This window comes from Wallemia mellicola (genome assembly GCF_000263375.1).
Source record: "Wallemia mellicola CBS 633.66 unplaced genomic scaffold WALSEscaffold_11, whole genome shotgun sequence".
Classification (NCBI taxonomy): Eukaryota; Fungi; Basidiomycota; class Wallemiomycetes; order Wallemiales; family Wallemiaceae; genus Wallemia; species Wallemia mellicola.
In genome coordinates this window covers 350-26,994 of record NW_006531968.1, presented here as the reverse complement: position 1 = coordinate 26,994, position 26,645 = coordinate 350, and the positions used below count along the sequence as shown (strand labels likewise).

The 26,645-nt window shown below is 36.5% G+C and overlaps 15 protein-coding genes across 15 annotated transcripts; 7 read left to right on the top strand and 8 right to left on the bottom strand.

Moving 5' to 3' along the window:
- Nucleotides 1-105: 105 nt before the first annotated feature.
- WALSEDRAFT_32706 (RTA1-domain-containing protein) lies at nucleotides 106-1,324 on the bottom strand. The gene is made up of 6 exons (XM_006958533.1): nucleotides 1,118-1,324; nucleotides 1,007-1,069; nucleotides 822-962; nucleotides 680-776; nucleotides 423-635; nucleotides 106-371 (listed from the first exon to the last, which is right to left on the bottom strand). The coding sequence occupies exons 1-6, from the start codon at nucleotides 1,308-1,310 to the stop codon at nucleotides 176-178; spliced, it is 903 nt and encodes a 300-aa protein (XP_006958595.1). The 5' UTR covers nucleotides 1,311-1,324; the 3' UTR covers nucleotides 106-175.
- Nucleotides 1,325-1,673: 349 nt separating this feature from the next.
- Nucleotides 1,674-2,035, top strand: WALSEDRAFT_69115 (DUF1748-domain-containing protein; the record flags this gene model as incomplete). Its single annotated transcript, XM_006958532.1, has 4 exons — nucleotides 1,674-1,682; nucleotides 1,727-1,803; nucleotides 1,851-1,933; nucleotides 1,989-2,035. Coding segments are annotated over 4 exons (216 nt in total), but the record flags the coding sequence as incomplete, so codon positions are not given.
- Nucleotides 2,036-2,228: 193 nt separating this feature from the next.
- On the bottom strand, nucleotides 2,229-3,369 carry WALSEDRAFT_64506 (WD40 repeat-like protein; the record flags this gene model as incomplete). Its single annotated transcript, XM_006958531.1, has 3 exons — nucleotides 2,229-2,645; nucleotides 2,813-3,335; nucleotides 3,365-3,369. 3 exons carry the CDS (start codon nucleotides 3,367-3,369, stop codon nucleotides 2,229-2,231), a joined length of 945 nt encoding a protein of 314 aa, XP_006958593.1.
- Nucleotides 3,370-3,479: 110 nt separating this feature from the next.
- Nucleotides 3,480-5,284, top strand: WALSEDRAFT_64505 (hypothetical protein; the record flags this gene model as incomplete). The annotated part of the gene is made up of 4 exons (XM_006958530.1): nucleotides 3,480-4,222; nucleotides 4,272-4,755; nucleotides 4,798-4,917; nucleotides 4,964-5,284. The coding sequence occupies 4 exons, from the start codon at nucleotides 3,480-3,482 to the stop codon at nucleotides 5,282-5,284; spliced, it is 1,668 nt and encodes a 555-aa protein (XP_006958592.1).
- A 788-nt stretch (nucleotides 5,285-6,072) lies between these two features.
- WALSEDRAFT_54618 (Nop52-domain-containing protein) lies at nucleotides 6,073-7,293 on the bottom strand. The gene is made up of 6 exons (XM_006958529.1): nucleotides 7,209-7,293; nucleotides 7,073-7,163; nucleotides 6,868-7,024; nucleotides 6,692-6,823; nucleotides 6,541-6,643; nucleotides 6,073-6,495 (listed from the first exon to the last, which is right to left on the bottom strand). The coding sequence occupies exons 1-6, from the start codon at nucleotides 7,275-7,277 to the stop codon at nucleotides 6,220-6,222; spliced, it is 828 nt and encodes a 275-aa protein (XP_006958591.1). The 5' UTR covers nucleotides 7,278-7,293; the 3' UTR covers nucleotides 6,073-6,219.
- A 4-nt stretch (nucleotides 7,294-7,297) lies between these two features.
- On the bottom strand, nucleotides 7,298-9,856 carry WALSEDRAFT_60491 (glucose-repressible alcohol dehydrogenase transcriptional effector). The gene is made up of 3 exons (XM_006958528.1): nucleotides 9,231-9,856; nucleotides 7,507-9,182; nucleotides 7,298-7,463 (listed from the first exon to the last, which is right to left on the bottom strand). Exons 1-3 carry the CDS (start codon nucleotides 9,321-9,323, stop codon nucleotides 7,391-7,393), a joined length of 1,842 nt encoding a protein of 613 aa, XP_006958590.1. The 5' UTR covers nucleotides 9,324-9,856; the 3' UTR covers nucleotides 7,298-7,390.
- WALSEDRAFT_9082 (Pex19 protein) lies at nucleotides 9,499-9,789 on the top strand (the record flags this gene model as incomplete). Its single annotated transcript, XM_006958512.1, has 2 exons — nucleotides 9,499-9,606; nucleotides 9,658-9,789. Coding segments are annotated over 2 exons (240 nt in total), but the record flags the coding sequence as incomplete, so codon positions are not given.
- A 163-nt stretch (nucleotides 9,857-10,019) lies between the features above and the next one.
- WALSEDRAFT_57587 (hypothetical protein) lies at nucleotides 10,020-12,321 on the bottom strand. Its single transcript, XM_006958526.1, has 3 exons — nucleotides 11,904-12,321; nucleotides 10,332-11,858; nucleotides 10,020-10,286 (listed from the first exon to the last, which is right to left on the bottom strand). The coding sequence occupies exons 1-2, from the start codon at nucleotides 12,093-12,095 to the stop codon at nucleotides 11,163-11,165; spliced, it is 888 nt and encodes a 295-aa protein (XP_006958588.1). The 5' UTR covers nucleotides 12,096-12,321; the 3' UTR covers nucleotides 10,020-10,286; nucleotides 10,332-11,162.
- WALSEDRAFT_64501 (hypothetical protein) lies at nucleotides 10,023-10,974 on the top strand (the record flags this gene model as incomplete). The annotated part of the gene is made up of 2 exons (XM_006958527.1): nucleotides 10,023-10,287; nucleotides 10,334-10,974. 2 exons carry the CDS (start codon nucleotides 10,023-10,025, stop codon nucleotides 10,972-10,974), a joined length of 906 nt encoding a protein of 301 aa, XP_006958589.1.
- Nucleotides 12,322-12,440: 119 nt separating the features above from the next.
- WALSEDRAFT_28878 (glycoside hydrolase) lies at nucleotides 12,441-14,256 on the top strand (the record flags this gene model as incomplete). Its single annotated transcript, XM_006958525.1, has 2 exons — nucleotides 12,441-12,913; nucleotides 12,957-14,256. The coding sequence occupies 2 exons, from the start codon at nucleotides 12,441-12,443 to the stop codon at nucleotides 14,254-14,256; spliced, it is 1,773 nt and encodes a 590-aa protein (XP_006958587.1).
- Nucleotides 14,257-14,354: 98 nt separating this feature from the next.
- Nucleotides 14,355-21,328, top strand: WALSEDRAFT_60488 (hypothetical protein). The gene is made up of 7 exons (XM_006958524.1): nucleotides 14,355-14,822; nucleotides 14,870-15,943; nucleotides 15,992-17,718; nucleotides 17,767-18,806; nucleotides 18,856-20,449; nucleotides 20,497-20,703; nucleotides 20,754-21,328. The coding sequence occupies exons 1-7, from the start codon at nucleotides 14,379-14,381 to the stop codon at nucleotides 20,938-20,940; spliced, it is 6,273 nt and encodes a 2,090-aa protein (XP_006958586.1). The 5' UTR covers nucleotides 14,355-14,378; the 3' UTR covers nucleotides 20,941-21,328.
- WALSEDRAFT_69106 (hypothetical protein) lies at nucleotides 20,828-21,637 on the bottom strand. The gene is made up of 5 exons (XM_006958523.1): nucleotides 21,535-21,637; nucleotides 21,459-21,486; nucleotides 21,227-21,415; nucleotides 21,119-21,179; nucleotides 20,828-21,069 (listed from the first exon to the last, which is right to left on the bottom strand). Exons 1-5 carry the CDS (start codon nucleotides 21,629-21,631, stop codon nucleotides 20,983-20,985), a joined length of 462 nt encoding a protein of 153 aa, XP_006958585.1. The 5' UTR covers nucleotides 21,632-21,637; the 3' UTR covers nucleotides 20,828-20,982.
- Nucleotides 21,638-21,701: 64 nt separating this feature from the next.
- Nucleotides 21,702-22,041, bottom strand: WALSEDRAFT_7029 (hypothetical protein; the record flags this gene model as incomplete). The annotated part of the gene is made up of 3 exons (XM_006958509.1): nucleotides 21,702-21,774; nucleotides 21,825-21,952; nucleotides 22,003-22,041. Coding segments are annotated over 3 exons (240 nt in total), but the record flags the coding sequence as incomplete, so codon positions are not given.
- A 40-nt stretch (nucleotides 22,042-22,081) lies between these two features.
- WALSEDRAFT_38564 (DUF339-domain-containing protein) lies at nucleotides 22,082-23,970 on the top strand. The gene has a single exon (XM_006958522.1). It carries the CDS (start codon nucleotides 22,485-22,487, stop codon nucleotides 22,947-22,949), a length of 465 nt encoding a protein of 154 aa, XP_006958584.1. The 5' UTR covers nucleotides 22,082-22,484; the 3' UTR covers nucleotides 22,950-23,970.
- WALSEDRAFT_60487 (hypothetical protein) lies at nucleotides 22,082-23,986 on the bottom strand. The gene is made up of 2 exons (XM_006958521.1): nucleotides 23,558-23,986; nucleotides 22,082-23,509 (listed from the first exon to the last, which is right to left on the bottom strand). Exons 1-2 carry the CDS (start codon nucleotides 23,957-23,959, stop codon nucleotides 22,946-22,948), a joined length of 966 nt encoding a protein of 321 aa, XP_006958583.1. The 5' UTR covers nucleotides 23,960-23,986; the 3' UTR covers nucleotides 22,082-22,945.
- Between the last annotated feature and the right edge of the window lie 2,659 nt (nucleotides 23,987-26,645).

Below are 26,645 nucleotides of genomic sequence, written 5' to 3'. Positions count from 1 at the left end.
CAACCAAAGTCGGGGACCATTTGAAGCCGAGATGCAGTGTAAATTATTAAATAACTATATAAAAGTTATATAAAGACTATGTTATAAAATTTATATATTATTTATGCAAAAATAACAGCTAGTACAGAAATTTATAACGAGGTAAATAAAAAATGCCGAAATGAAAGTGATAAGCTTAAACAAGCTCGTGTTTGTCTTCAGTGGATGTGTATGAATCTTGTTTGCTCCTTATCATCTCTTTCTCCGGGTTTAGCCATCCAATATGCAGGAATGAACATACGATAAGACTGAGTAACATAGGTACACCATCGTTGGCGTCGAAAGCATCTTGATTTTGCATGAGTTCACCTTCCCATCCACCGTTGAGTTCCCTTGAATTATTTGTTAGCGTCTCTTAACCCATTATCTAATAATCAACCTACGCAACTCTGAATGCAGATCTCCAGAGGACTAACACACTAATAGTGGAAAGTATACCGAGCCTGAGTTTCAATTTCAATTGCTCTCTTGATGATAAACGAATGACAGCAGCTGTGGTGTAAGTACTACGTGCCGCTTTGTTTGTGTAGTACCTGAAGCAGAATTCTGCCAAGAAGCAAGAGTAGACGAATACTGTGACCAGCTGTAATATGATACTGGGATATGTCAGACATGGTGTAGTTGAAAATAAGTTACACACCCTGCAAGAACGATGTGGGAGCCCAATTTCATAGTATCAGCGCTCTCTTCTGGATCATCTGAGTTTCCACTGGATGCAGAAGCCGCAATACCACCACCTAGAATATTGTCAGGTTAATTGTCAACATTTTGATTCTACTTACCCGCGGCTTGAATCAAGATGCATATAATATCAATCACGATAAAGAGCCATCCTGCTGTCTTTGCGGGTAACAAACTGTACTTTGGGCCATACAAGTGGATCACGTGTTTGAGATCGTAGTATATGAATGCGGTCAAGAAACCTAAACAGACATTAGTATGAAATAGCTGAGTTCTTAAAACTCACAAGGAGAGATAACCAGGAGGGATGTCTGTATAATGTATCCAGTTCTAGCATGGGTGCATCTCGCTAGAGGGTTATTGTCAGTGAAAATGTAAAACTTTCATTACAACGCACCAGCCCATCCAATGACTTCTAACAAACCGAAGATGACTATTGTACCATATAACCAGAATTGCTTTTTCCATCCCGCTTGTATAATGTGGGCTGCAGTGAAGAGAGCAAAGAAAACGGTGAAGGTGACAGTAGCTGATAGCGTAGGGAAGCCATCCTCTGTATCATAATTGTAAGCACTTGAATTATCTGACATTCTTGAAGTTTGGTATTGGGTTTCAAGCTTAGAAAATCCTATTTATACTCCGTAGGAGATAGTCTCGCCGTTTCAGGAACACAAGATTCTCCTTACCCGTCACCGCCTCTGGGCAAAACAATGCGGTGATCGCTAAGTATATGACCGATATAGACTGAATAAACTCCAGCTAGTATCAGTTTATCATTTATATCAATCACGAGAGAAAAGACAAACGAGCCGGATTTTTTAGTCGCTAAGCAGAGTTGACGTTTAAGCAAAGGGCGTTTATTAAAATATATTCATTATTGTTAGTTAATGTAGTCTATAAGTCAGATACCATAGATATCCCCTCTTCGATTCGTCTTTCCATCATCGTTAGCAATGCTCTCAGTTAGTTCATATAAATGTATAATAATTTCTGATAAAACATGTAGAGACTTGTACATTATGGTGTTGACGCCGTCTTACTCTCAACCGTCCTCGCAGGCGTCAAGAGAAGCACAGGATTCACGTGAGCTAGAGCATCTAATGAAGTAGAGAAACTAATGAATACAAAAGTCCAGACGTGGAGAAATTCACGGAGGAAGAAACTACGAAATCGATTGCTAGCAAATACCTTGGTGTTGGTGAATTCTGTTATGGTAAGTATTACTCTATCATCACACCAATATTAGCCAACTAAAGTATCTCTATTAGATACTGTGACCGGATATGCAGTCAACAGCTCATATTTTAAAAGAGGCGACCGTAGATAGTTGATATACTTAGATAATGATCTTCTGACAGCTGCATGTAAAATAATACATCAAAACATTGAAAACACTTTTCCATAATTCTCAAAAAATCTCATAACAGTCTAAAAATATCAAAGTACTGGTAAAATCATGAGTTCCTCGCAATAGTGTTACAAAACCCAATACCCTGATAGAGCTACATTTAAGCGACGGTCCAGACACGGACAGCGTTGTCAGTGTAACCTGCAAAGAGGGTTTGACCGTCAGCTGACCAGGCAAGTGAGACAACTTCTGGTTCGCGGGCGTTCTTGCCAATGTCAACGAAGTCTGGCTTGAGTTCATCAACAATAGACTTTGACTCGAGGTCGAAGATCTTGATGCATGATGAGGTAGCAGCGCATAACCAGTAACGGTTTGGTGAGAAGACGAGAGCGTTGACGATGTCACCAGCTTCGAGGGAGTAGAGGTGCTTGCCTTCGTTGAGGTCCCAGAGCATGGTGATACCGTCCTTACCACCTGAAGCGGCGAGGGAACCATCTGGAGAGACGGAGACGGTGTTGATGTAACCGGTGTGACCGTGGTGGTTGGTCTTGAGCTTGCAGTTTGAAAGTTCCCAAACCTAGGGGTAAAACTGTCAGTAAAAGAATGATTTGAAAGAAATATGGCATTTCTTAGAGTGGTCAGAGATCTTGGTGGAAATAATGTCTCATTGAGCGAACTCTCTGAAGTAGCAAATATTATATAATACATCATACCGTCTAAAAAATGCTCAAGATGTAAACTCACCTTGACAACCTTGTCCCAACCAGCTGAGACAATGACAGGGTTCAATGGGTTTGGTGAGAAACGGACACATGAAACCCATTCTGAGTGACCTTCATCCTTAATGTCGAACTTGCATTCACCGAGAGTGTTCCAGAGCTTGATGGTACGGTCACGGGAACCTGAGACGATTTGTCTGTTGTCTGCAGAGAAAGAGACAGAGAGAACGTCAGCTTCGTGACCGACGAAACGTCTGGTGGTGACACCTGTGTTCAAGTCCCAAAGACGGAGGGTCTTGTCCCATGAGGAAGAGAGAGCGAATTGACCGTCGTATGAGATGGCGACGTCAGAGACGAAGTGGTTGTGACCCTTAAGGATACGCTTTGGGTAACCGTATTGAGCATCGTCACGGGTGAGTTGCCATACAATGACAGTTCTGTCACGGGAGGCAGTGAGGATCATGTCTGGGTTTTCTGCTGAGGTAGCGATAGCAGTGACCCAGTTACCGTGTGAGGCTAATGAACCCTTGTAGTGAAGTTGCTCTGACCTATAGATTATTAGTAAATAGTTTAAAACGACATTTTTTACTCACATTTTAAGTGAAGTGTCGCTAACGAAGAAAGAAGACAGACAGAAATTTTAAGAGCGGAGTGTGTGACTAGACAGTCAAGTGTAAACCAGGTACGAAGAAATGACAGACGCTTTTAGTTTGTATTTCGATATCCTCAATAAGAATACCGCCTACAATAAGCATTCAGATGTTGAACTCCTCATAAGGCTAAAAAATTTGATGGTTGATATGGACGACAGCGACAAAGTTGGTAAATACAGAGAGGTTCACTCCTTTCTAAAGAATCACCACAATCAAGTTAAAGCCACCACAAATGATACTCTTCAGGCGAGTGCTATACACAGTCTGCTCGAACGGAGATCCACCTATCAGACACCGTACGTGCGCGATAACACAGAGAATAGAAGTACTTCATCTATGATGTCCCGTATTGAAGCTACCGCAAAAGAATTTGGCTTGGAAGCTTTCCAGGATCAGTCTCAACAAGCTGACGTAACGGTACATACGGTCACCATAGCCGGTACTATTCTAGTCATAGACGTGGATCTGACGAGCACACAAAGTAATACCTCCTTGACACGTCTCAAAACAACGTATGCTACCAACTCCAGTATTAATCTGGAACCAGTAGACAACCTCCTTATACGCGATTTAGATGGCTACGTTTCCCTTGAACCAAATTCTAGTGACCCCGAGTCTGCGGCACTGCAATCAGAACGCCATTTCATTAATTTTAAACGCAACCTTCAGCAGCTTGTCGTACTTGACAAGCTTAGTCAGTCGATTGGTAACCAAACTGATCTTTTTGTTAATTTTGAGATCCTGTCAAAGGCGTTCGCTGACCTTAGTGTCATAGAAAACGCGTAAGTAGTGACTTAAGCCATATAACTTACTTCTCACCTGTCAATGTAGTGCGACGTCGGAAGTGAAACACTTGCATTTATACCCCTCCTTAGATATCAATGGCCACGGTTTCTCACTTCTTCATACACCACGACCATATTTAACTCAAGTATTGCACGTTTCTTCTCAACACTTGCTCGATCCAGACGAAGCTCTTCGTTCTATTTCTCTCCAAGACACTTATTCAATTCATTTGGAACTTCGTGAAAATGGATTTCCATTCAAACAGACTTTCCCTTCCAAAGTTCAGCCATATTTGAAAGCTCAACTACCGTTCAATACAAATATACAGCCGCTTCCTGGCAATGTTGATCGTATAACAGCTTATGCAGTCCTTAATAAGTCTCTCTATCTTCCAAAAAGTGCATGTATAGCTATACAAGCTGCATTGGGATACAGTGATAATGTTTCAGACCAGCAAATTGTGAAGCTAACTTGGCTAGATTGCATATATCAACGTGAACTCCAAAAGCCTATAGGATTAGTCTCTCAGGTGAGTTTCGTCTGTTAAAGCTTACGTTACTAATTTTATAAGTCTGTTGCCAATTTTAAACGTCAAATATACAGATTTAATAATCCAGAAAATGATCAAACGATTATTAAACTTTCTGCAATTCCTTTTAAGTCATTCTCAGACCTTTTGAGGATTATAGAGGTTGGTCATATTAATTCTACTAATTCAACAATCTAACGTATATCAGATACTTAAAACACATCTTTTCATTGATGAGTTGATAACTAGTTGTCTTCGTAATAGTTCAGAAGCTGAAACTATTAATGATGGACTTGAAATTGCACTGTCGCTCAATACAGAATCTTTATCAATCGAAGTGATCGTTGGAAGCACCAATTGCACTATTGCGGTAGAACAAAATGATTTAGCAATCCTCTCAAACACTTTAGACGAAGGGATGAAGGTTGGTTTCTCACAAGTCATTCGCAAAACGAGAAATTTACCTATTGCACTCTCATGGTTAACGAAGAAACTAGATGGTGGTAATGATACAATGCAACTAGACTAAATGAAAAGCAACATATTTGATACATTGAATATCCCTCTTGTTTGCGGATGAAAGCAAACGTCAGCATGAGAATTACTAATACTGCATGATTATTCTTTTAAAGTCATTATAATAGAGAAAATATGTATAGTAAATATTTATTTAAACCATTTATTTCTAAAATCCTTCCTACATCATCACAATAAGGACGATTATTTGTATCCCTCTAAATGGAAGAAGATAATCAAGGAATAGTCATTAGCTAGAATAGCGTTACTATCAAGTTGTAACGATACATCAACAGGTAAATCAAATCTGTAATTGACATATTAAAGGTTGATTGCCTAGATAATGACACAAAACGGTTGTATCTAACGTGACATTGCGTTCGCATGATGGTTAGAACGGTTGTTCAACTACAAACTTCGAAAATGTGTCAGATATCACGATGATAGTTTGCTGTAATTGAACAGAATTGCTTACAGCTTGTATGAAGTTGTATTCATATGATTTACATGAGATCAATAGTGCTGAAAATTCGACTTTTCTATTGAATTTGAAGCTTTCAGTCATCAGTAATGGTGCTTGCGAAATTTTTTACTTACTAGTGTAGAAGTTTATGGCAAACACTACGGATCCTGAAAGTATACGAAATACTACAAAGTTTTAAGTCGTTCACGACCATTAGAATCTCATTTTACAACAACACGGTTTTGTAAAGTTGTATAGACAATAATGACTAGATTATTCTAGTATAACACCTAAATATATTCGATTTCTTTTTTGAGGTCTGATAGAAATGTCTTAAATTTGCTAAATATCCAGAAGCGATGTACTTTGGAATATTAGAATAAGAAAACAATGCAACAAAGTATAAATATGTACAGTTCTATTTCGAATTCGATTACTTGACACTGTGTAACGATATGTAGGAGACGGGTGTCTATAAAATAAGATTAATCATCCTCCATCCTCAGTTCATCAACAAATTCGTAAAGTTTCCGTCTATTAGTTGGATTCGCAGATGATTTAGAAGCCTCCTCGAAGAGGATATTTGAAATGAGCTTTCTTGCTTCCTTCAAATTGACGCATTTTCTAATATTCTCAATATCCTCATCATCCTCATCAATTAGCTTAGTAATTACACCCTCGAATACCCTTTTGTAAGCCACATTATTGCGTGTATGAGCGAGAAGTTGCGACCAAGGCTTGAGTAATTGAGCAAGTGGTATCTAATTGGCTCGTCAGATGAATTGTAACAAGGGGCAAATACCTACTTCATAGCTTTCATCTGTATCTGCAAGCGCCTTGTTCAATTCATCGGTGAATATATCTGACATATGGTAGGTGAGAGAAGCAGGGACACGATGGTCTTCATATCTAAATCTGTATAAGTGATTGATCCGATAGTAATAATGATAATCTCACGCTAAAGGACTAGCACCACGTGGGTTAAGAAGGATTGAGTTGAATGTATCGAGAGAGTTGAAGTTGTCGTTGACGCAAACTTTGATAGCTGCTTGGAGGAATTTACGTATGAGCATGTAATATTTATCAAGACTATTTGATTTCAGTTAAAACTTGATTAGATATAGCCAACTAACCGGTATCTATCTAATCCAGACCACTCCCTGATTAATTCATCCCAAAAACCTTTGTAGAAGTTCCAACAATTGTCAACGTCAGGTATTTCTAGCAATATATTAGATAAGTCCCAGGCTAACTTCTGTTGGACGAGTGGTTTATCTGACATCCAGAAGCCTATAATGTGATAAGATAGGCTGTAAGATGTATAACTTTTTAACTTACAGTAAAATATTCCTCTCCATAGCTTAGCACTCTCTAAATCGTCTAAATTGCTGTTTTTTGATGTGAGGAAGTTACGCAAATTTCTAATAGCCTGAGGAAATCACTTAGAGAAACAAGGAATAGTAAGCAAACGGACCTTATCCCTTTCTCTCTTCTCATTACTAGCTAAGTACTTCCCAAGCGGTGGAATTTTATCGTTATCCATCTTGGTAGTTCAGTCTAAAGTATGTAAAGTATATAAATCGAAATTGAAAAAATACAAAATGAGGAATGGGTGGCTTTGCGTAATAATGTTACTTAAATTAAAAACTTGCTTGCTCACTTTTGTCGAGATACATCTGTGATATGTGATGGTGGACGAAGTCTAAACTCAGTGAAGAGAGACAAGTGACTGAAAACGTTTAGAATTAACTCTTTATTGTTATTTTACTTACTCTGAAGGGAAGTGCACATTAGGGAATCCAACAATTTTGTTAAGATAAGACTGATCAACTTCTCCCAAAAGTCCTATGACCGAGAGTGTGTTTTGAGTATACCATACGTAGTCTATAACTTCTTCGAATCCAGGTATGTAGTTTGTCATCGGCAATTCACCAATATTTGCATAACTTGATTTTAATGCAAACTTATGTCTCATACCTTCAGTTGTGAATGCTCCATATTGATGTTCCATGAAATCTTCATGATTTCTATCGACATAACCTTTTCCTAAGAATTCGTATACACCCGAATTTGGTACACTGTTAAAGTCACCACATACTATTAAAGGAATTTTTGACATATCAGTGTAGACAGGACCTTTTTTACCTGATTGCACGTTAAGTTTTGGCGGAAGAGTTGAGAATCTTTTTGAAATTTTCTCAATTTCATCCATTAAAATTGCGACTTGTACTAATTTTACATCCCTAAATTCGGGATTCCAATGAATGTGGACATTAGCGACTATCAATCTTGTACCAGATTCTATATTCTCTAATAATGCAACGTTTGCTATGTTATCTTTTGTTAAAACTCTATTGAACATATCCTCGGTTTTGGCGAAATCTGATCGTTGTAAAGCGACTTGAGAGAATTCGATAACTTCAGATTCAATTAGTTGATACTTTGAAGCTTTAAAGAAAGTAGCACAACCGTCAACTCTCTTTTTCTCATTTTCAGACATTGTCTTCGCGCGTGATTTTTGAGAGTAAACACCTCTATAATCATGCTGTGATAATTGATTTAAAAAGAAATCTTCATATTGCTCAATGTCAACCTCCTGTAGACAAACAATATCGGCAGAAAAGCCCATAATCTCTTGAAGTAAAATTTCTTTTCTATAATCCCAATTGAGAGCCCACGAAGGGGTGTATCCGTACATTTGAGAAGTAGCGTACTTGTCACAAAGAATGTTGTAACAAAGCAAAGAGAAAGTTTCAGGAGGAGGATCGTCCTCTTTTGGTGAAGGAAGGTCAGTTTCCATTGCGAGCCACTCACGCTCAGGAGGTCCAGTAGAGACAGGACAAGAATCACGTAAGTAGGCGATGAGAGCAGGTGTACCTTCTTTCTGAATTAATTGCCTAAAAGATTCAGCCAGAGGGTTGCCATCTATACCAAGGAATTCAAGTTGATAAAGAGTGCCTAATTCGGAAGGTATGGAAACTAAGTTATTATCAAAGAGTAAAAGCTCCCTAAGACGCGATAATAAACCTAATTCAGCTGGTAGAGAGGAAAGGTTGTTGCCGGAAAGATCTAATAAAACCAGTTGGTTGAGTTTATAGATTTCAGGTGGAATGAAAGTGAGGTTATTGTGATTGATGAAGAGGTTAGTGATGAATTGATAAGTGAATAAACTTGGCGATAAGGACTTTAGTTGCATGCCACCCAAATCCAATGCCATCCAGCTCGAATTACTCGAGAGCTTGTCTGAGCTATTAGATGGTACGTTTGATGCTGAAGGGTGAGCGTTGGGTGTAGTAGGAGAGACCTGGTTTAAACTGGCTGAATTTTGTTTCGGTGTAGACATGCGTCTGGATGGATCGAGGATGGCAATTGCAGAGGATTGTTGACCGCGTTGAGCCAAAGCAGCAGCTCTAGCCCTATGATGAGGGGAAGAGGAAGATCTGATAGCCTATTTATAAGTTAATAAGGCGCGTAGATAGAAGAGCGAGTAACTCACTTCAGCTCTAACGAGTTGCTCCTGCCAAAAGGGGTTAATAAGGTTATTTTGTTGGTTTAGTTGTATTGGCTGGTAAAATTTATTTAAAAACATTTCATCTCTAAATTTTATTCCTCTCTTGGTCGTTCAAGTTGAAATGTCATCCGATGACGAGTTTGATGGTATATTAGACGAATTTGACAATAAAAATACGCAAGATAAAAATAATTTTGATAACGTTATAAACCAGACTTTGGAATCTCTCTCTTTAAATAAAAATAACGAGAATGATGATGACGATGATGATGATAATTTAGACAGCATTTTAGAATCTGTTATGACTGAGTTACTCAGCAAAGACATCCTATACGAGCCCTTGAAGGAGCTCTCTACGAAAGTTCGTATCCCGTAGATTATAACTATAGAACTGCTATCTAACCCTTGAAAGTACCCAGACTACCTTGATAATAACAAGCCACCGAAACTGTCGCAGGAAGACTACGACAACTTTAAGAAGCAACACGGCTACGTCAACGATGTGCTCGCTATCTTTGAGAGCGACAGCCCAAATAAGGATAGTGTTTTAGATTTAATGACAAAGGTCTGTGTATACTAACCACCGTCATACTACATTGACACCCTCTAGATACAGGAATGTGGATCACCTCCAAAGGATATCATAGGCGACTTCGACAGTAATAGTTTATTAAATGATTGTAATTTACAATAAATTCTACTTGATATTAGTTTACAAACTACAACTTAGAACTTAGAACCTACTTGTACAACTACAACCACAACCATCACGTCATCATGCCTTTAGTTAGCCATCCAACTCCTAATATGCCTGACGTGTCAGTCTGGCTTATGATTCCAATCGTAGCTTTGGGTATACTCATTGGTGTACTCGTCGTTTTACCCATTCTAGGTGTACTCACTAGACACCGTGCCAACTTCAATCCGAAAGGTCTTTCACTCGACCCAGAGAGCAATCCAACTGTCGGTGCAAAGGTCGATAGCTATTGGTCTATGGCCAAGCGTGTAAAGGAGGTCGAGGGTATCCCTGGTTTCTTCAAAGGTACGCCAGACCGTGTTTTTCATTTATAATCATTCACATCTAACAGGTTTATGCCCTACTTTATTAAGCGAAGTCGTTGTCGGATTTGTTGCCCTCATTCCAGTACCTGCCATCCTTGCTGGTGGCTTTTTTGGTACTTTAGCTGCCATCGTTGGCTTTATTTTAGTAGGATGCATCGCTTTACCATTCGACATCGTCATCAAAAGAGCTATCGTTACTCCTTACAATCTTTCCATTTCAACTCCTCGCCAGAATATCAGAAAATTAGTTACACCTACTGAAATGGCAAACCCTCTAACAATGATTAACTCTACTTTAGTACAAGTTCTGGCTTTGAGATTGGTTATTAATGCCGTTACTATCAATATATTTAGGCCAGTCGTCTCAATTATACCTTACATCGGTCCAATTATCTGGCAAATTTTCACCATCGCTCTCGTGATCTTACTTTGCCCTCTTGATGTCCTTCAAACAAGACTGATGGTACAACCATTAGGACAACAGGATTGGGACGAGGAGACCAATCACAACAAATATGAAGACGCTGTCGTCAATATCCGTCAACAACCTTACCATGGCGTTGGCGACGCTTTGCGAGCTATAAAAGATGAAGAAGGTACTACTGCTTTGGCTCGTGGTTGGTGGTTCACCCTCATTGGACAACTCTCAATTGCATTTTCCCTTTAAAGAAGTTTACGTTCTGTTTAATGCATAATTATAATAGCAACATATCTACAGACAGCCTTAGAACATCTTTTGATGAATGATGTCGATAACATATATAATCGGTCGTGATACAAGTCATTAGAATGATATAAAAGGTATAAAATCCGTTAAATATTTTCATAAATAATCCAATTGAATGTATAAGCATTTTAGCTATAGCCCACACGTCTCAATACTCGTAGGCTCTTCTCGATAAAGCGATGTACAAGCTCATCATCGTATGCATCACCATTCTTTACGACTATTGGTATCTTCCTTAACATTGGCTTGATAGCGCTTAGACTAACACCTTGTGACAATCTCTGATTGATAACATTTTCATTGATATTCTGGAACGTGAGTTTACGTGGTTGATCATCAGATTCTTCGAAATGTGATACCATATGTTCGTTAAAGGCATTTTCTAATGATTTAATCGTTAACTGTTGAACTTGAAGCTGATGAAGCAATACTTCATCGTTCTTGAGAGCATCACCAATCATTGATCTTATCTGTGAATTATCACGCTTTCTATCAAGATTGTCTTCTGTTAAACGAGCATGTATTGATAAGTGTGAACGTATACCAAACTCTTGAGCTATTTGATCGATTAAGTCATTAAAGTTATCCAAATTTGACTGTATTTCGTAACGCCTGATAAACCTTTTGAGCCACCCAGACTCAATTTGCTTTTGTATAAAGACTTGAATATCAAACAATAGACGTTCAAAAGTTTGTATATTCATCAATAACCTCTGTGGTAGAATTAGATCTTCTATACCATCCACTTGGTCTTTGATGCCTTTAAGTAGTTTGGCAGCACGAGAGATTAGTCTTAATGATTGACTGAACTGATCTTTAACTTGCTAATAATTTGTAAGCTATGAGACATTATCTTAGAGTAAACATACAGATACTAATTCAAATATTTTTAATAAAACCTCAACTGCAGGTCTAACTGGTACTGGACTAAATTCTAAAATAGCTGATGTTCTTGATATCAAGTCATATATATTAACTCCCGCACAATTTGCCACATCTTTAGCTGTTTTAATCCATTCTTCTTGGTTGTTTCTTAACTTTGTACGCTTAGCGTCTGGCATTTTCAAGTTAAAAAGAAAAAAGATTTATTCGCTAGTAAATATTCTTTAAAGAAAGTTGTTTCACTATGCCGTTCCCTCAGCGGCCCCATACTCATATCCAATCGGCCGTCGATTCATGTCCAACTGTCAGCCATTCGTTCTATAGTAATTTACTAATAAATAGACACTCAAATGACTCAATATTTCCTTTGCCGTACGTTTTGCGAACTTTAAATGGTAGTTTGTTTATCAGCTGTCCTGATGAACGTCAACTGGTACGTGATCATCCTTCTTTTTTGAGCACAGCTTATGTATTAGGTTTGGGGTCCTTCGTTGGCCAATAATGACGTCCGAGATCACTTTTGGATGCCATTCATTGGCTCTATTGCCCTATCAAGTGATAAAAATCTCGATGAGGTCATTCTGTCTGACAAGTCTTCATTCTTCGTAAACATCATATTAAAATCGAATAGTTCTGAATCGTCTTCAATTAGAATACCAGTTTCCAGAGGTTCAGCATTCATAACCGGTGTATATAATCAAACTAAACCAGTCATTAGAAGTCAAATAGCCTTTGAAGATATTACTAAAGACCTAATAGTTCACTGTAATGATGGTAGTAAATGGGTACTGTATGCATGGCCCCCAATTCAATGGGTTAAAACTGATATGCATACACTCAACCCAGTTAACGTAGATAATACTTGGTCTGGAGTCATACAGATCGCTAAGTTGCCATCCGATAGTAATCTAGATCAATCAAAAATGCTATACGATCGATTCTGTGGCTCTTGGTCTGAAGGTCTCACTCTAGACACTGATTTTAGAAATGATGGTTTGTGAGTAACACTTCGGACTAAATTGTCTACTAATTTAGTGTAGAGGTTGTTATACCTTTAGGCATAAGCAATACAATGCTGCTAAACCGACATTATTTCATCTTTTGCCTCATCAGTTAAACAGTGTAATAGCAGATGATGGTATTAAACACGAGAAACTGTCACTGTATACCCCATCAAATGGTTCAACTACAGTGTTGTCTTCGATTACCGGCGAGTATTTGTTCGCTTATCCATTACCTCAGCTTAGCTTGTTACCTGGAGCGACGAATTTAGATTCTAACGAAAAGGAATGGCTTAGAGCTCAAATTAATCAAGAGTTATCCAAAGATTGGTTGACAGATATTGCAAAAGAAGCCAGTATATACTTCTCTGGTAAATTGGTTGGTAGGATTGCAAATACTCTTTTGATAGCAAATTATACACTTGAGGATTTCCAGCTCACTAAAATTGCAACAAAACTTCTAACCGAATGCCTAGATTTAATTTTGGGAGATCAACGTCCTCATCCATTGATATATGATACGACAATAGGAGGAGTCATTTCATCTGCGGCACATGTCACCAACGACCCAATAGCAGATTTCGGTTCCTCTTTTTATAATGATATTCATTTTCACGCGGCATATCCAGTTTATGCAGGTGCTGTCTTACTATCGTTGGATGCTTTATCCCACGATTTAAAAGAGAAGATATTAGACATGATTAATTCAGTCAATTCTACAGAAACCACTCAACGATTTTGTGCTTACAGAGCGTTTGATTGGTATGTAGGACATTCTTGGGCGAGAGGTTACCTTCCAAGCGCAGATGGAAAAGATGAGGAGAGTACAACAGAAGCAGCTCATTTCTATTACTCTGCGGCATTGTTTTCTGATTATGTGGGTGCCTCAAAGCAAAGTTATACTTCACGTTTACAATTATCTCTAATGCAAGAGTCGACGAAATGCTACAGACTGCTGGATGATAGCAACGAAGTGATGCCTTTTCACTGGCGTGGTAATAGGGTTGGTATGTGTTTCGAGAATAAACGCGATCACGGTACTTGGTTTTCACCGAATATAGAATGTATACACGGGATACATATGCTACCACTCTCACCACTTACATCGTTTATTAGAAGCCCCGAATTCATTTCACAAGAGTTTGAATCACATTTAAGATCGATTTTTCCAACGAACACTGGTTGGGATGCCATCATATTAACCAATTGGGCATTCTCTGATAACCAGAGAGCTGTGAAATACGCTAAGGAATGGATAGAAACAGCTCCAGATTCTAGTTTTGATCCAGGTTTATCAAGAAGTTGGGCCTGGTTGTTGGCTGTTAGCAATATTAAATAACGCGATAATCAAATGGAAATTTCGTTTTATAAAGTATTATAATTGTATTATTACTTTAAAATTATGTTATTCTAAGTAAACGCGTCTTAACTTCTCAACCCGATACGGTCATTAAGCCAAAGATGGCAAGTGCAGCAAGTAGGAAAACAGCAACGCGGATGCCATCTCGCACGAAGTTAACGTCTAATAATACGAACCAAACTATGATACAACCCCATGAGTTTGTCGACAGATTGCTAGATCTCTCAAACTGCACAGATAATCTACACAAACAGTTAACAATGACCTTACAAGCGAAACAGTCTACACGTACGGATACTTTACCAAAGTCTGAGCGTGCTACTTTGGCTTTGAGGTCATGCAACGCTTGCTTGAAATCGTTTTCTAGTGTCTCGAGATCTCCAACTAAGGACGGTTTGAAAATGGAGAATCTGCCTCATTTAATTGCATCTGCTAGACTTTCACTCGCCACATTACGTGAACTCGAAGAATCATTACCTACAAAGGCGGTTGATATTTGTAGAGCAACGTTAAAATGCGTTGAGGAATGTAACCTTCTGGGATTTGTAAGTAATAGTTGTTACTAATTAGTGTCGCCAACGTATTCTTATAGACAAAATCCGCTTTGCTAGAGCTCATTGCATTGCATCCTTTCCTCTGTCGTCAACTATCTAATGAAACATCAACACCAGTACAGATTCCACCAAACAAGCCACAAGGTATACTGGTCCACGTTATCCCTAAAGAAAAGATTCCAGTTGATTTGGCCAGTGTACAACTACTTTATTATCAGTTATCAATACGGATACTTCTCTCGTTACCAAATATAGATCTACTGGCAATGTCGAGCGCTTTAAGTATCAACGGTTCGCTCATATCTCAATTACCTTCACTTAGGCAATCTTTACAAATGGAGCCATACGCGAATGGAACAACTACATTGTTTAAGCTATTATGTAGAGCAACTACAGAGCAAGAAAAGCCATCATCTTCAACTGCACTTATTCACTTTAAAATTAGGTCTAAAGCTTTAATGCTTATCAATCATAATCATAATTTAGATCTCAATTTGTGGTGGACTCAAGGCTGGAAGTTTGGTTTATCTTTATTGAGATCAGCTGAAGATGCTTTGGTACCTTACACAAACGTGGTGAAACCTTTTTGGTCTAACATGATCGAGTTTGCACAAGCGCGTAATCAATCTAGGTTCATGGAAGGAAAAGGATGGATAGACTTTTGTGAAGGCTGGATGAGTATTGCTAAGAAGCTCGATGATATCTCTTCATTACAACTGATAGCAAAATTACTTTCAAATGATACAAACAACTCTAACGAAGATACTGATGAACTTGCATCCGATTTGTCAGCATTGACACTGTCAGCTGATAAAGAGAGTCTATTTACAAAATACAATGTAATACTGTTAACAACTACTGCAAAATTGTCATCGAAATCAAGCCTTGACGATTTGAAAGATCGCGATTATTCGAATATCATTCACGTACTCGACTCTTTGAAGCATCTAGATCTAGATGATATTATGTTTTGCAAAGCTGAAAGAAATGTCGATGGTATACGTAGGGTAATTTATAACAGAATAGCTGAAATGGGAGAGATGAATCCACAATGTGAAAAACTCTGTGTATTACAAAGTTATTTAGCTCTTTGGACAGAACATCAACTACAGGTGAGTATACTTATTTGCTTTGAATTATAAAAGTAACGCCAAGTTTAGAAATCAAGATCTTTATCACCTCCGTTACTTTATGGTACATTAGATTCTTTATTACAGTTAGCTCAACTTAGAGTTAATGACAGTACGGAATCAATGAATTATCTTAATAGAGCTCTAGCCTTTATTGAACCGTTGAAATCACCACAAGCTAACAGATTGGTTGCGTCAGCATTTTGGAATTGGTCGTGTACATTATTCCAGGATGGCAAAGCAGGTACAGAAGCGGACTGTATACCAGCAGTTGAAAGCTGTCTGAAAGTTGCAGAAGATGGTATCGCTATGTGCAATGAAACAATAGCAAGACATCCCAACGATGGATTTAAAGGTGATCAAGAGATGTTGAAGATAATGATCGACCAACGACCAAAACGCTATGAACTTTTGGCTATATGTTACTCAAAGGTACATGACAATCAATCAGCATACGAAGCTTTCTGCAACTCAATTTTGTCTTCATTACAAACTACTTCATCACCAATCAATAGAGAGATAGACAAGCTTGATGATTCTCATAGCTATTCAATACTCGTAAAGAAGGCTATGCAGATTGGTCTATCTAGACTTATGTTACCACCCCAGGATCTGTCTTTATGTGCTCGCGCTGAAAAATTAAACATCGATCAAGACGTTAAGTGCACATTAATCGAACTACAAATCCGTCAAATTGAGGAACGCGCTTGGTCCGATCAGAATGCTTCTTCTGCAGTTATCCATATGATTTTGGAATTGATTGGATCGGCTGGTTATGATATATCGAGGAATCCACTAAAAAAAGCGAGAATACTTTTGAGGTTGATGGAACAAATTGTTTTGGGACCTTCAGTTGATCTTGAAGGTATTCACATTCCAGCTGTTGAAGTTCTATTTGAAGAGGTTAGGTCGTGTGTACAACGGGAAGATTATGTGGAAGATACATCATTGAAGACATCTACTATGAGTTTTATGTTGTCAGCTCATATGTTCTTAGCAATTTATTATTATAGATCGAGTGATACACCATTAGAAGGATCATCCTCAGCTTTGAGAGAAGCAAGACACACAAAGGAGATCTTAAAAACTATCTTAGGTACAGGTGGACCTAGAAGAAGCTCCATTCTGCGGGATAACAATTTAAGAGCATCTTCAACTCAAAATCAAACGAGAGAAATCAATAATCCATCATCAAAGACTAGAAGTGTTTCAACGAGACAAACTACGACTACTAGAGTTACGCGTAGCCGTCAAGTACCAGCCAGTCAAACTTCGAAAGCGCCAACAGGCCGTGCGACTAGACCTACGGCGGCTACGAGGCGAGTTGTAAAGCCAGCAACAACAATATCAAAATCACTTAAGTCTAATGATGATGTCAAATCTACAGATTCGAATAATAATCAATTTGATGATATTGAGAGATGCTATAATTCTCTGAGATTATTGACTGAAATGCTTGGTATTTTAGGTCATACGTTCCTCAGACTAGACTTTCTAAAACTACTTCGTAAAATCTGTCAAAGTCAACAAAGAAAATCAGAAAACAAATGTGAAGATTATTTACTTGCATCAACAACTTTAGCAGCAGAGTACGTCAAAATTGGTAAAATTTCTCGTGCAGGTGCCGTATTTGCACAAGTTGCCTCAATGAAAGAAGTTCCCGCAAATAAAACATCCGTATCTTGGATTTCATCTCAAATAGAATTCAATTTAAGATACTCAGAATATTTAGCTATAACTGAAAATCATGAGAAAAGGTAAAGAAAAATTTCAGCATATGGTCAATATTGACAACTATGATATAGTATAATGGCTTATAATGATGCATTCGTACTCAAAGAGCTACTCGATTCAACGATTGAAAAGGACTCCCAAAAGAATCCATTATCTCGTACACTTCAATGTGAGCGTGTTGCAATTGCGGCTAGTGTTTATTCGAAGATCGCATATTATCGTGAAGACGTACCAACTACACTGAAATATCTAGCTCAAGCACTTAGATTATATAATAATGCAGCTCGACATATATCAAAACTTACACCAAAGAGAGAATCAAGATCTATGAGAGATGACAATGATCCCTTCTCAATGGAGGTAGATGAACCTAATGAAAGTCAAAGTTCACCACACTTGAATGTATTTGAAAATAGGAAGTGTACTGGTATTCATTGGAGAATATCTCAATCATTATTAGATTGCTTGATATTGTTGTCTTCGATCTATACTAGTAGAGGGTCATCAAGAGAAGCTGAATTCTTTTTAGGACAAGCAAATAATCTAACGGAAACGCTAGCATCACCCAACTTTGACGCGAAGATTAATGCAGCGAAAGCAGAGCTCAATCTAGCACTAAACGACTTAGATCAGTCAAAGAAAGATATTGATAAAGCATTATATTCGTTAGGAGGTCAAGATGATACGGAATCATCCGTTTTAATAAAGAAAGCTAAAGGAGACTTGCAGTTTAGATTAGAATCAAATGCTGATGCATCCGCTGGTTATTTATCAGCTTGTTTAATATTAGAACGTTTGGATAAAGTATACAATGAAATAGAGACATCAACTACATCACCGAAGAAGTCAAACAATGATTTCGTAAATGATGCAACAATTTATGATCCAATTTTACCAGAGATATTTGGACATCTCCTTCGTCAAAGAATTTGGTTATTGAGTGAAGATGAAAAGAACGCAGAAAGTCAAAAATTACTTGACAAGTTGTTTAATTTCCCTACAAATTCAATAAATAAAGCGGAAGAGAATCTTTTATTAGGTAAAATGAGGTTAAGAGAGGCTTACAATAGTTTTCAAAGTGACTTATTTATGTCTTCCTTATCTGATGCTCGTAAGTAACGCTGGAAATAATATTTTGATCTAATATAACATATCATTAGTGATTTCTGTACCTTGTGGTTCAGTTGTTAATGGCCATGATTCTAACTCCCTCAATTCACGTCAACCAAGTATAGAAACATTGGCAGATGCAGAAAAGTTCTTTATGAGTGCACTTGAACTAAATATTGATAAGACCTCAATAAAGGATATACGTCAAGCATGCTTAGGAATCGCGTTAATAAAATCATTTCAAACCTCTCTAGGCAAAGTCAGTAAAAATAACTCGAGATTAGCAGCAACGTATTTAGATTTGGGATCTGCTGTAACTTTACGTAGAGAGCTATTAGAAGTAATTGACAATAAATTGTCACATTCTGAGTCAAGGAATGATATGGATTGGCCTGGAATTGATCAGTTGAATCAAATAAAGTCATTATCACCACATAAGAGAAATTCAAAACGATTGTTTATACCTTCACCTTCGCCATTAGGTTCACCAATGCATGAAAGTGAAAATTTATTTAACGAGGATTTGTCAATAAATAAATATTGGGAAGATATTAAGTCGAGACATTTACGTGAATTCAATAACCCTGAAGAAGGGTTAGTAGAAACTATAAATCAATTACCAAACAATTATTCAGTAATATCGATTTCAATTACGGATGATAAAAAGACAATGTTCGTTGTTAAATTTCGTAAAAATTCTGAACCATTACTGGTTTCCTTACCACTGGATAATAGACAAAATAAACGTGAAGGTGGTGGTGAAGAAGGTGCATTCACATATCGAGACGCAATAGACGAATTACAAAGTATTATAGAAGAAAGTGATAAATCTATTAAATCCGCAAGTGATGGCCAAGTTATAACTGATGATGACAAAGTAGATTGGTGGAATTGCCGTAAACATTTGGATTCCAGAATGAGACAATTTGTTAAGAATATTGAATTTTGCTGGTTAGGTGTATTCAAAAGTTTATTCTTAAAACCAACAGCTAAAAGTGAGAATGCATTGAATGGTTTAAGAGGATGTTTAGAGAAGGTTTTCAAAAGACATATACATTCAAATGGTAGAAAAAGATTAAATTCCAAAGTCAAACTGGATGATGCACTCTTAGAATGTTTCTCAGCTTTGCAAACTAATTGCAAAGATGAGGAATTAGAAGATCTAATTTACTTCGTTTTAGATATTCATGGTTTCCACGGTATACAGTTAGCACTAGCTGAAATTGATATTGATCAAGCAACAGTTGATATACGTAGCGCATTAGAAGAATATAGTAATAAGTTCTCTGATGATAATCAAGTAGAGGATGACCAACATACTTTCATCATCTTGGATAAAATGACTCAAACAATGCCATGGGAATCAATACCAACTTTGAGAAATCAGAGCGTTTCTAGAATCCCTTCAATTGGATTTTTAAGAGATAGGATGGACTTAATAAAGCACCTTCATCAAGATAAATTCTATGTTAACCCGAAGAAGACGTTTTGTTTGATTAATCCATCTGGGGATTTAAAGCGTACACAAAAGAACTTCGAGGGGTGGTTTACGAAACTTAAAGAAATTGGTTGGAAAGGTATTACCGGCAGAGAACCACTTGAAGTTGAAATTGCAAATGCACTAGAAACGAATGACTTATTTATGTGAGTTATCATCTTATAACGAACGAAAAAGTGTTAATCGAATTAAGATACTTTGGTCATGGTGGTGGTCAAAAATACATTAGGTCACAGAAGATACGTAACCTCAAGAAATGTGCTACAACGATGTTATGGGGATGTTCTTCAGGCTCTTTGAAATCTACTGGCGACTTTGATTCTTATGGTAATCCAACGAATTATTTGCTAGCTGGTTGTCCATCTTTGGTAGCTAACTTATGGGATGTAACTGATAGAGAGTGAGTATCAAACTTTTTTACAATATAACAAGTAATTAACAAATTATTAGTATTGATAGATTATCTCAAAGCGTTTTTGATAAATTGGGATTGAATTATGATTCAATTTCTAATAATAAGTGTCAAGATAGTATTACAATAACAGAGGCAATAGCAAGCTCGCGTAAGGACTGTAGACTAAAGTATCTCACTGGTTCAGCCGTTGTTGTTTATGGAATACCAATCCAATTAAGATAGATGATGATATAAAAGTAATAAATAAATGAATCGATAGTTAAATTAAACATATACGAAAGCATTTGCTGATTTAATAAGTATGTAAAAGTTAGCAGCGATCCCGGCAAACCATGCAACTGTTCTAAGTGCCTGAGATTGATATAAGTTTAGGTATTATCTAAAAAGATATGGAACTTACTGCAGATCTTGGTGATTGCTGAAATGCGTAAGCTAATGAAAAAATGATACGTGTTGCAATGCTTGAAAGTGATTGTCAGAATGTGAAACAATAGTTACAATGACTAACAAGAAAATTGCAAAGTGGTTACGAGTTACAACATGCAAGTTAGCAATGTTAGCTAATATCAAACTAGTAGCAAATAACGGGAAAGTCTCATGTGCATTTTGGTGGAGCGCTTCCAACCTTTGAATTTGGAGTTGTTTGTGTGGTGGTAAATTTTGGTTAGCTTTCAGCGTGTTTTGACGTGGTTGTACGCTGAATAATGATAAATAATATTCCTTAAGTAATTATTACTAACTTGTTGTATTTATAACCATAAGATGACCCTTATATAAGTGTTATAAATGTAGGGAAGATAACTTAGAAGAACCTACAAATAACGATTTTAGACGCGTGTGGTAAGAAACCAATTATCCAAGCTAAAGGTAATGCAAGTAACGAGTAATTATTGGAATTTAACAATGATAACATGATGGTAGTTTAAGAAGAGGAATAAATATATATATATAATTACAGTAAATTGATGTTAATAGCAAGATTGTATAGGATCAGCTTTAACGTTTGACCATTCATTTTGATCATCAATCGTGGTATCTATCTCTGAAGCGCATACTCTGAAGTTGTAAATGAGAAAACATATGAGTTTTGATAGAGTGATACTAACAAGTTATCACCTTTAATTAGGTACAGACCTAAATCAACCGTTTGGACGCCTTGATCTGAGCTGAAAACTCTCTCAAATGATTGGGAAAGAATAATATTTGAGTTATTATCATAACCTTGTAGATGTCCCTTTTTAAAATAATAAATGAAAGTGCTTGAATCAGTTAGAAATCTCTTACTATTAAACATCTACCATCAGTTGTAATCAATAGTAGTTTCTCTAAATAATTAGTTTAAATTTACAAAAGAAAACGTACTCAACTGAAGTAATAATTACTTAATTCTGCCATAATGATTTATTCAAATGACAACCTAAACAAGAAGAACGAAACCAAGTTGTTTGAATTATTCAAGTTATCTTTTGAGTTGAATAATTTTAATTACGCGAACAAATCTTTAAGTTTATTATTGAGAATGAATTTGTCTATAAGATTATTATACGATTTATTAGTCTATATCGATTTCATTTATAATAACGATCTACTAAAACAATTAGAATTATTAATAATTAAAGAGCAAAACGTTGAACTTTTAAAGTACTTCTTATTCACTCTAATCAAACAAAATTTTATAAATCAAAGTTTTAATCACTTAGAATTTTATATACATCAATTCCCATACAAAGATGATGACCAATTACAGTCATTATTTAAATTACTAAATGCTAAAATCAATACTAAACAAGAGGCTATTATCAACGACTAATTATTTAAATAAGGACCCTTTTAAACTCCCTTTTGATCCTTCTTTATCTTCAACATCTCAATCTGACGATTTAAATCAAGAATTCTACCCTAAACCTATAGAAAGAGTTAATGAGTCTATTCCTATTAAAAAATCGAGATTATTATATCAATCTAGACATAGAGGTACTTTAGAATCCGATCTAATTCTATCTACGTTTGCTCAGAAGTACTTAAGTCAAATGGACACAAAAGAGTTAAATGATTTCGACAAGTTAATGGATGAACCTGATTGGGACATTTATTATTGGTCTTTAAACAGGAAACCTTTACCTCAAAGATGGGAGAACAATCCAATCATTGATAAACTCAAATTGCACGTAAAGAATGAAGAAAAAGTTTCAAAAAGGATGCCACCTGTACAAGCTATAAAATTAGATTAAACTTTTAACCACTTATTCCCATCGCCCCATCTCTTTTTTGACGTTTTATTTGTCTTGGTTTTATTACTCTTTAGGAAGTTTTGGAATTCTTCCATTTCTTCTTGATTTATTATAAGTTGTGATTGTTGTTGTTGATGATATCTTGATCTACTGTTAACACTCTTTATCAACCAAAAGAATGTCAATAATGTTATTATTAATAATCCTCCCCTTAATCCAATTTCATTTGCAAAACCCTCTAGTATTTCTGCAAATGCTGCCGCACCTACTCTTGCTATACCGACCGTTGTTGGATCTCTGTGCATACATTGCTCAAATTGTATACAGGCTTCCTCACTTACAGGCACCCTTGTTTTTGGATCGCATTGATTTAATGCGTATGATCTTGCGCATGCACTAGCTTCTGAGTTCATCGTTTGAACATAATATTCTACCTTATCTTCAACATCTTTCAATATAGTTTTAACTAACTTATAAACTAGACTGGATAACCCTAATAATAAGAACAAATTGAAACCGGTTTGAGCGTATTTTGTTAATAGAATGGGTAAATCGTCATACTTTTTGATCATAAGTTAGATGAAGGTGAGAATAATATTATAACTCACATTTATATTGTTATCGTTAGGTTGATCATGTGACTTTTGTTGGTTTCGTATTCTCTTTTTACGCATTTTATTAACTGCGTTAGAATTTAGCTTTAATCTATTATCTGGATTATCCTTTTTAGGTGATGCATCAGCCATTTCAACTTCACCAAGACCTAAACTAGATTTTACGTCCCATTTAAATGAATCAAAATTATTATTATCATTCTCTATTGGCTTTACTTCTGTCGTATGGAATAAAAACGGCGTGTTGCTACCAACTAAGTTTGATCTTCTATCTTTATCGTTAAATGGTATCCTAGAACTCGATGCTTCGTTAATGTTATTAAATGGTCTTTTTGAAGGTCTCTCATTGGTATAATCAAAATCCATAGGCGCTTCCATTGATCGTCCGAAGGACATTCTCGTATTTTTAGGACGTTTATCGACGTTCTATAGAAAGAATGAAAATAAGCTATTATGTAGAATTTTATTTTATATTTTAAAGAAGACGCGTGTATTCTTTCAAATTACCCCTCCACCTCTCTCTTCCTTTATAACCATCATTTATACAATCTATTAGATCACTTTAATTTTATATTTAATATCACCAATACACCATTCAGACTATGTTATCTTTATTATTTTATCAATAACTTTATTGCTTATATTTGGTGCTATCTCAATACATCTTTAACATTGTCATTTGAGGAATCCAACTAGTAGATATTTCCATACGTACGGTGTAAATTCTTAAATATAAGATCTAAAGGTCTTCCGAGGAACACAACTTACTCAACATTCCAGCGATATACTTAAATTATATGATAGTATCTTTTGATCTGTATGACCTAAGCTAAGCGAGTACTTAAATTTTGAGATGAAGTCAATAAATAAACTTCCATTTTTTGTTGAAACTAAGCATCTATTATGATCCGTTATCATATCTCTATCTTCGATATTATTGAGACTTACTAAAACAGTCAACAGAAAAACATCGGGTATCCTTGATTTCCCATTACACTTGATAAATACACACTTTAAGCAAAGACTTTTGTTGCTACTGTGTGTAGCAGCTTTTGGATCGCCTTTGTAAAGGGTCTTGTTTCATCAATGAATGCCACTGATGATTCTCTAATAACGACCAAATACGCTTATCCTGATATGACATGTACCCAATATTAACGTAGATCTTAGTATAGTACGATTATGTAGCCATGTAAACCTAAGTTCATATGAAACAGAGAAGCCCAAATTGTTGATAAGTAACACTAATCTGACAACAGCGTCACCCTACCTAATGCAATGTTCTCAACCAAGGTCTATTTTTCGACAAAACATGTGAGATCAACAAAGGTATCTTTTTTCAGTTGTTAGGGATGACTAGCTTACAATTAAGGTAGTATTATGTCAATCAAAGGTGCTATACCAAACCATTGGTCAACATCTCATATTTATGGTTGAGATTAAGGATTAACAAACCTCAGCAGCATAAATCGCTGTTATATAGTCATTCGGACCGTTAGATCAAAACAAATAGCAACCACTCCGATCATACCGTCTGTAAAAGCCTTAAAAAAGTCAACTGACTCTACATATCAAAACTACCATCGAGATCGTGATCTTATGAGAAAACGTTAACTGAATGCCTTGTTAAGTGGTATTTTTCAGCCATGAAAGCTAATCTTTACATGTTATCGTCACGATTCACTTGCGGAATAACCTGAGTTATTACATCATCAATCCTTCCTCAATGGTTGCTAATTAAATGTAATAAACGCCACAACCATATGATCTTATATGATTTTAAAACGGACGGTCGCCAAAAGTGTCAAAGAAACTAACTGATGATCAATCGAACGTCATACTTGAATGGTCGACCTTATCGAAAATTGTTCGCTCACCAATATTACGTGAAACATTAATGTCCTTCTCGCATGCGTAAGCTGTTTATTATTTCAGGAAAGCTTCCGTACGATTCTTACAGTCGGACTCAGTACTCTAGTTCGATTGAAGCCTGGCAAACGTCGCTCAATATACCATTATTTGACGAATCTGTTAAGGTCATATATCATTGTGCTAAGATGCTTTTAGTTTCTTAAATTCCTGTATATCAAAATGTTTTATTTGTTTTCCTATTACTAAAGGGGGAATGGAGGATACTAGGACTTCTTACTCTAGTTGCTATTCATCCAAATGAAGTGTATTATTATTTCTCCATAAGGAATTTCAATTGAGTTGCTGTTTTCCTTGTGCTTTTCAATTATTTACGTTCATTTGGTTAAAGGTTGTCGATGTAACGTACTGTGACACGTATTGAGATGATTAAATTAAGTGCATTGCACCTATGAGAGGGATACCTCTAAAGTATAAGTGAATGCTGCATTATGTACATTCTGCAATTTTCAGAAGAATTGGTTTTCATCTGTACAAAAATTATCCTTTTCTCTTATGAATGGCCAACGGCTTTATGTCTTACGTCGTAGTTGTGCAAATCATGAACAAAAAGGACTACCTCGACAAGTTGTGTGCTTTTTCTTGGAAAAGGTATTATTGGATTTGTGAGGCAACGAAACCAAACATTCATCTTATCTCAAAACTAGTTATCCTATATATTTTTGTCGTACAAAATCTATTCCAGCCAACTTCAATTATACAAGCGGATGACGGGATTGGCTACATATATTGAAAAGAAATATATTGCGAATTATGGAAGTGAGATCAGCGCTACTGCTTAAAATAACCGTGTAATTTTTCTGCAATGTTTCATAGCTTTCGTCATAAACAGGCTCGATTGTAGGAAATTAGACTCCAAAGTTTCAAACATCTGAGAAGTGACATATTTATTATGATCTATAATGGATGGTGCAGTCATAGCAATTGAAACGATACCAAACAGTGATTAAGGAGAGAATACACACAACGTGTTGTTTACAAGATGTATTGTGTATCCATCATATGCATCTACTTTTTGATCGTTGAATACTTAACGCCTTCCAATTATTGATTAATTTTGGAAGTTTCAAAGCAGAGAATGTTATGAGCTATAGGAGCAAGTACGGATTATAAGCTCTGAGGAAGATATACGTCCACTGACTAACATTTTCTA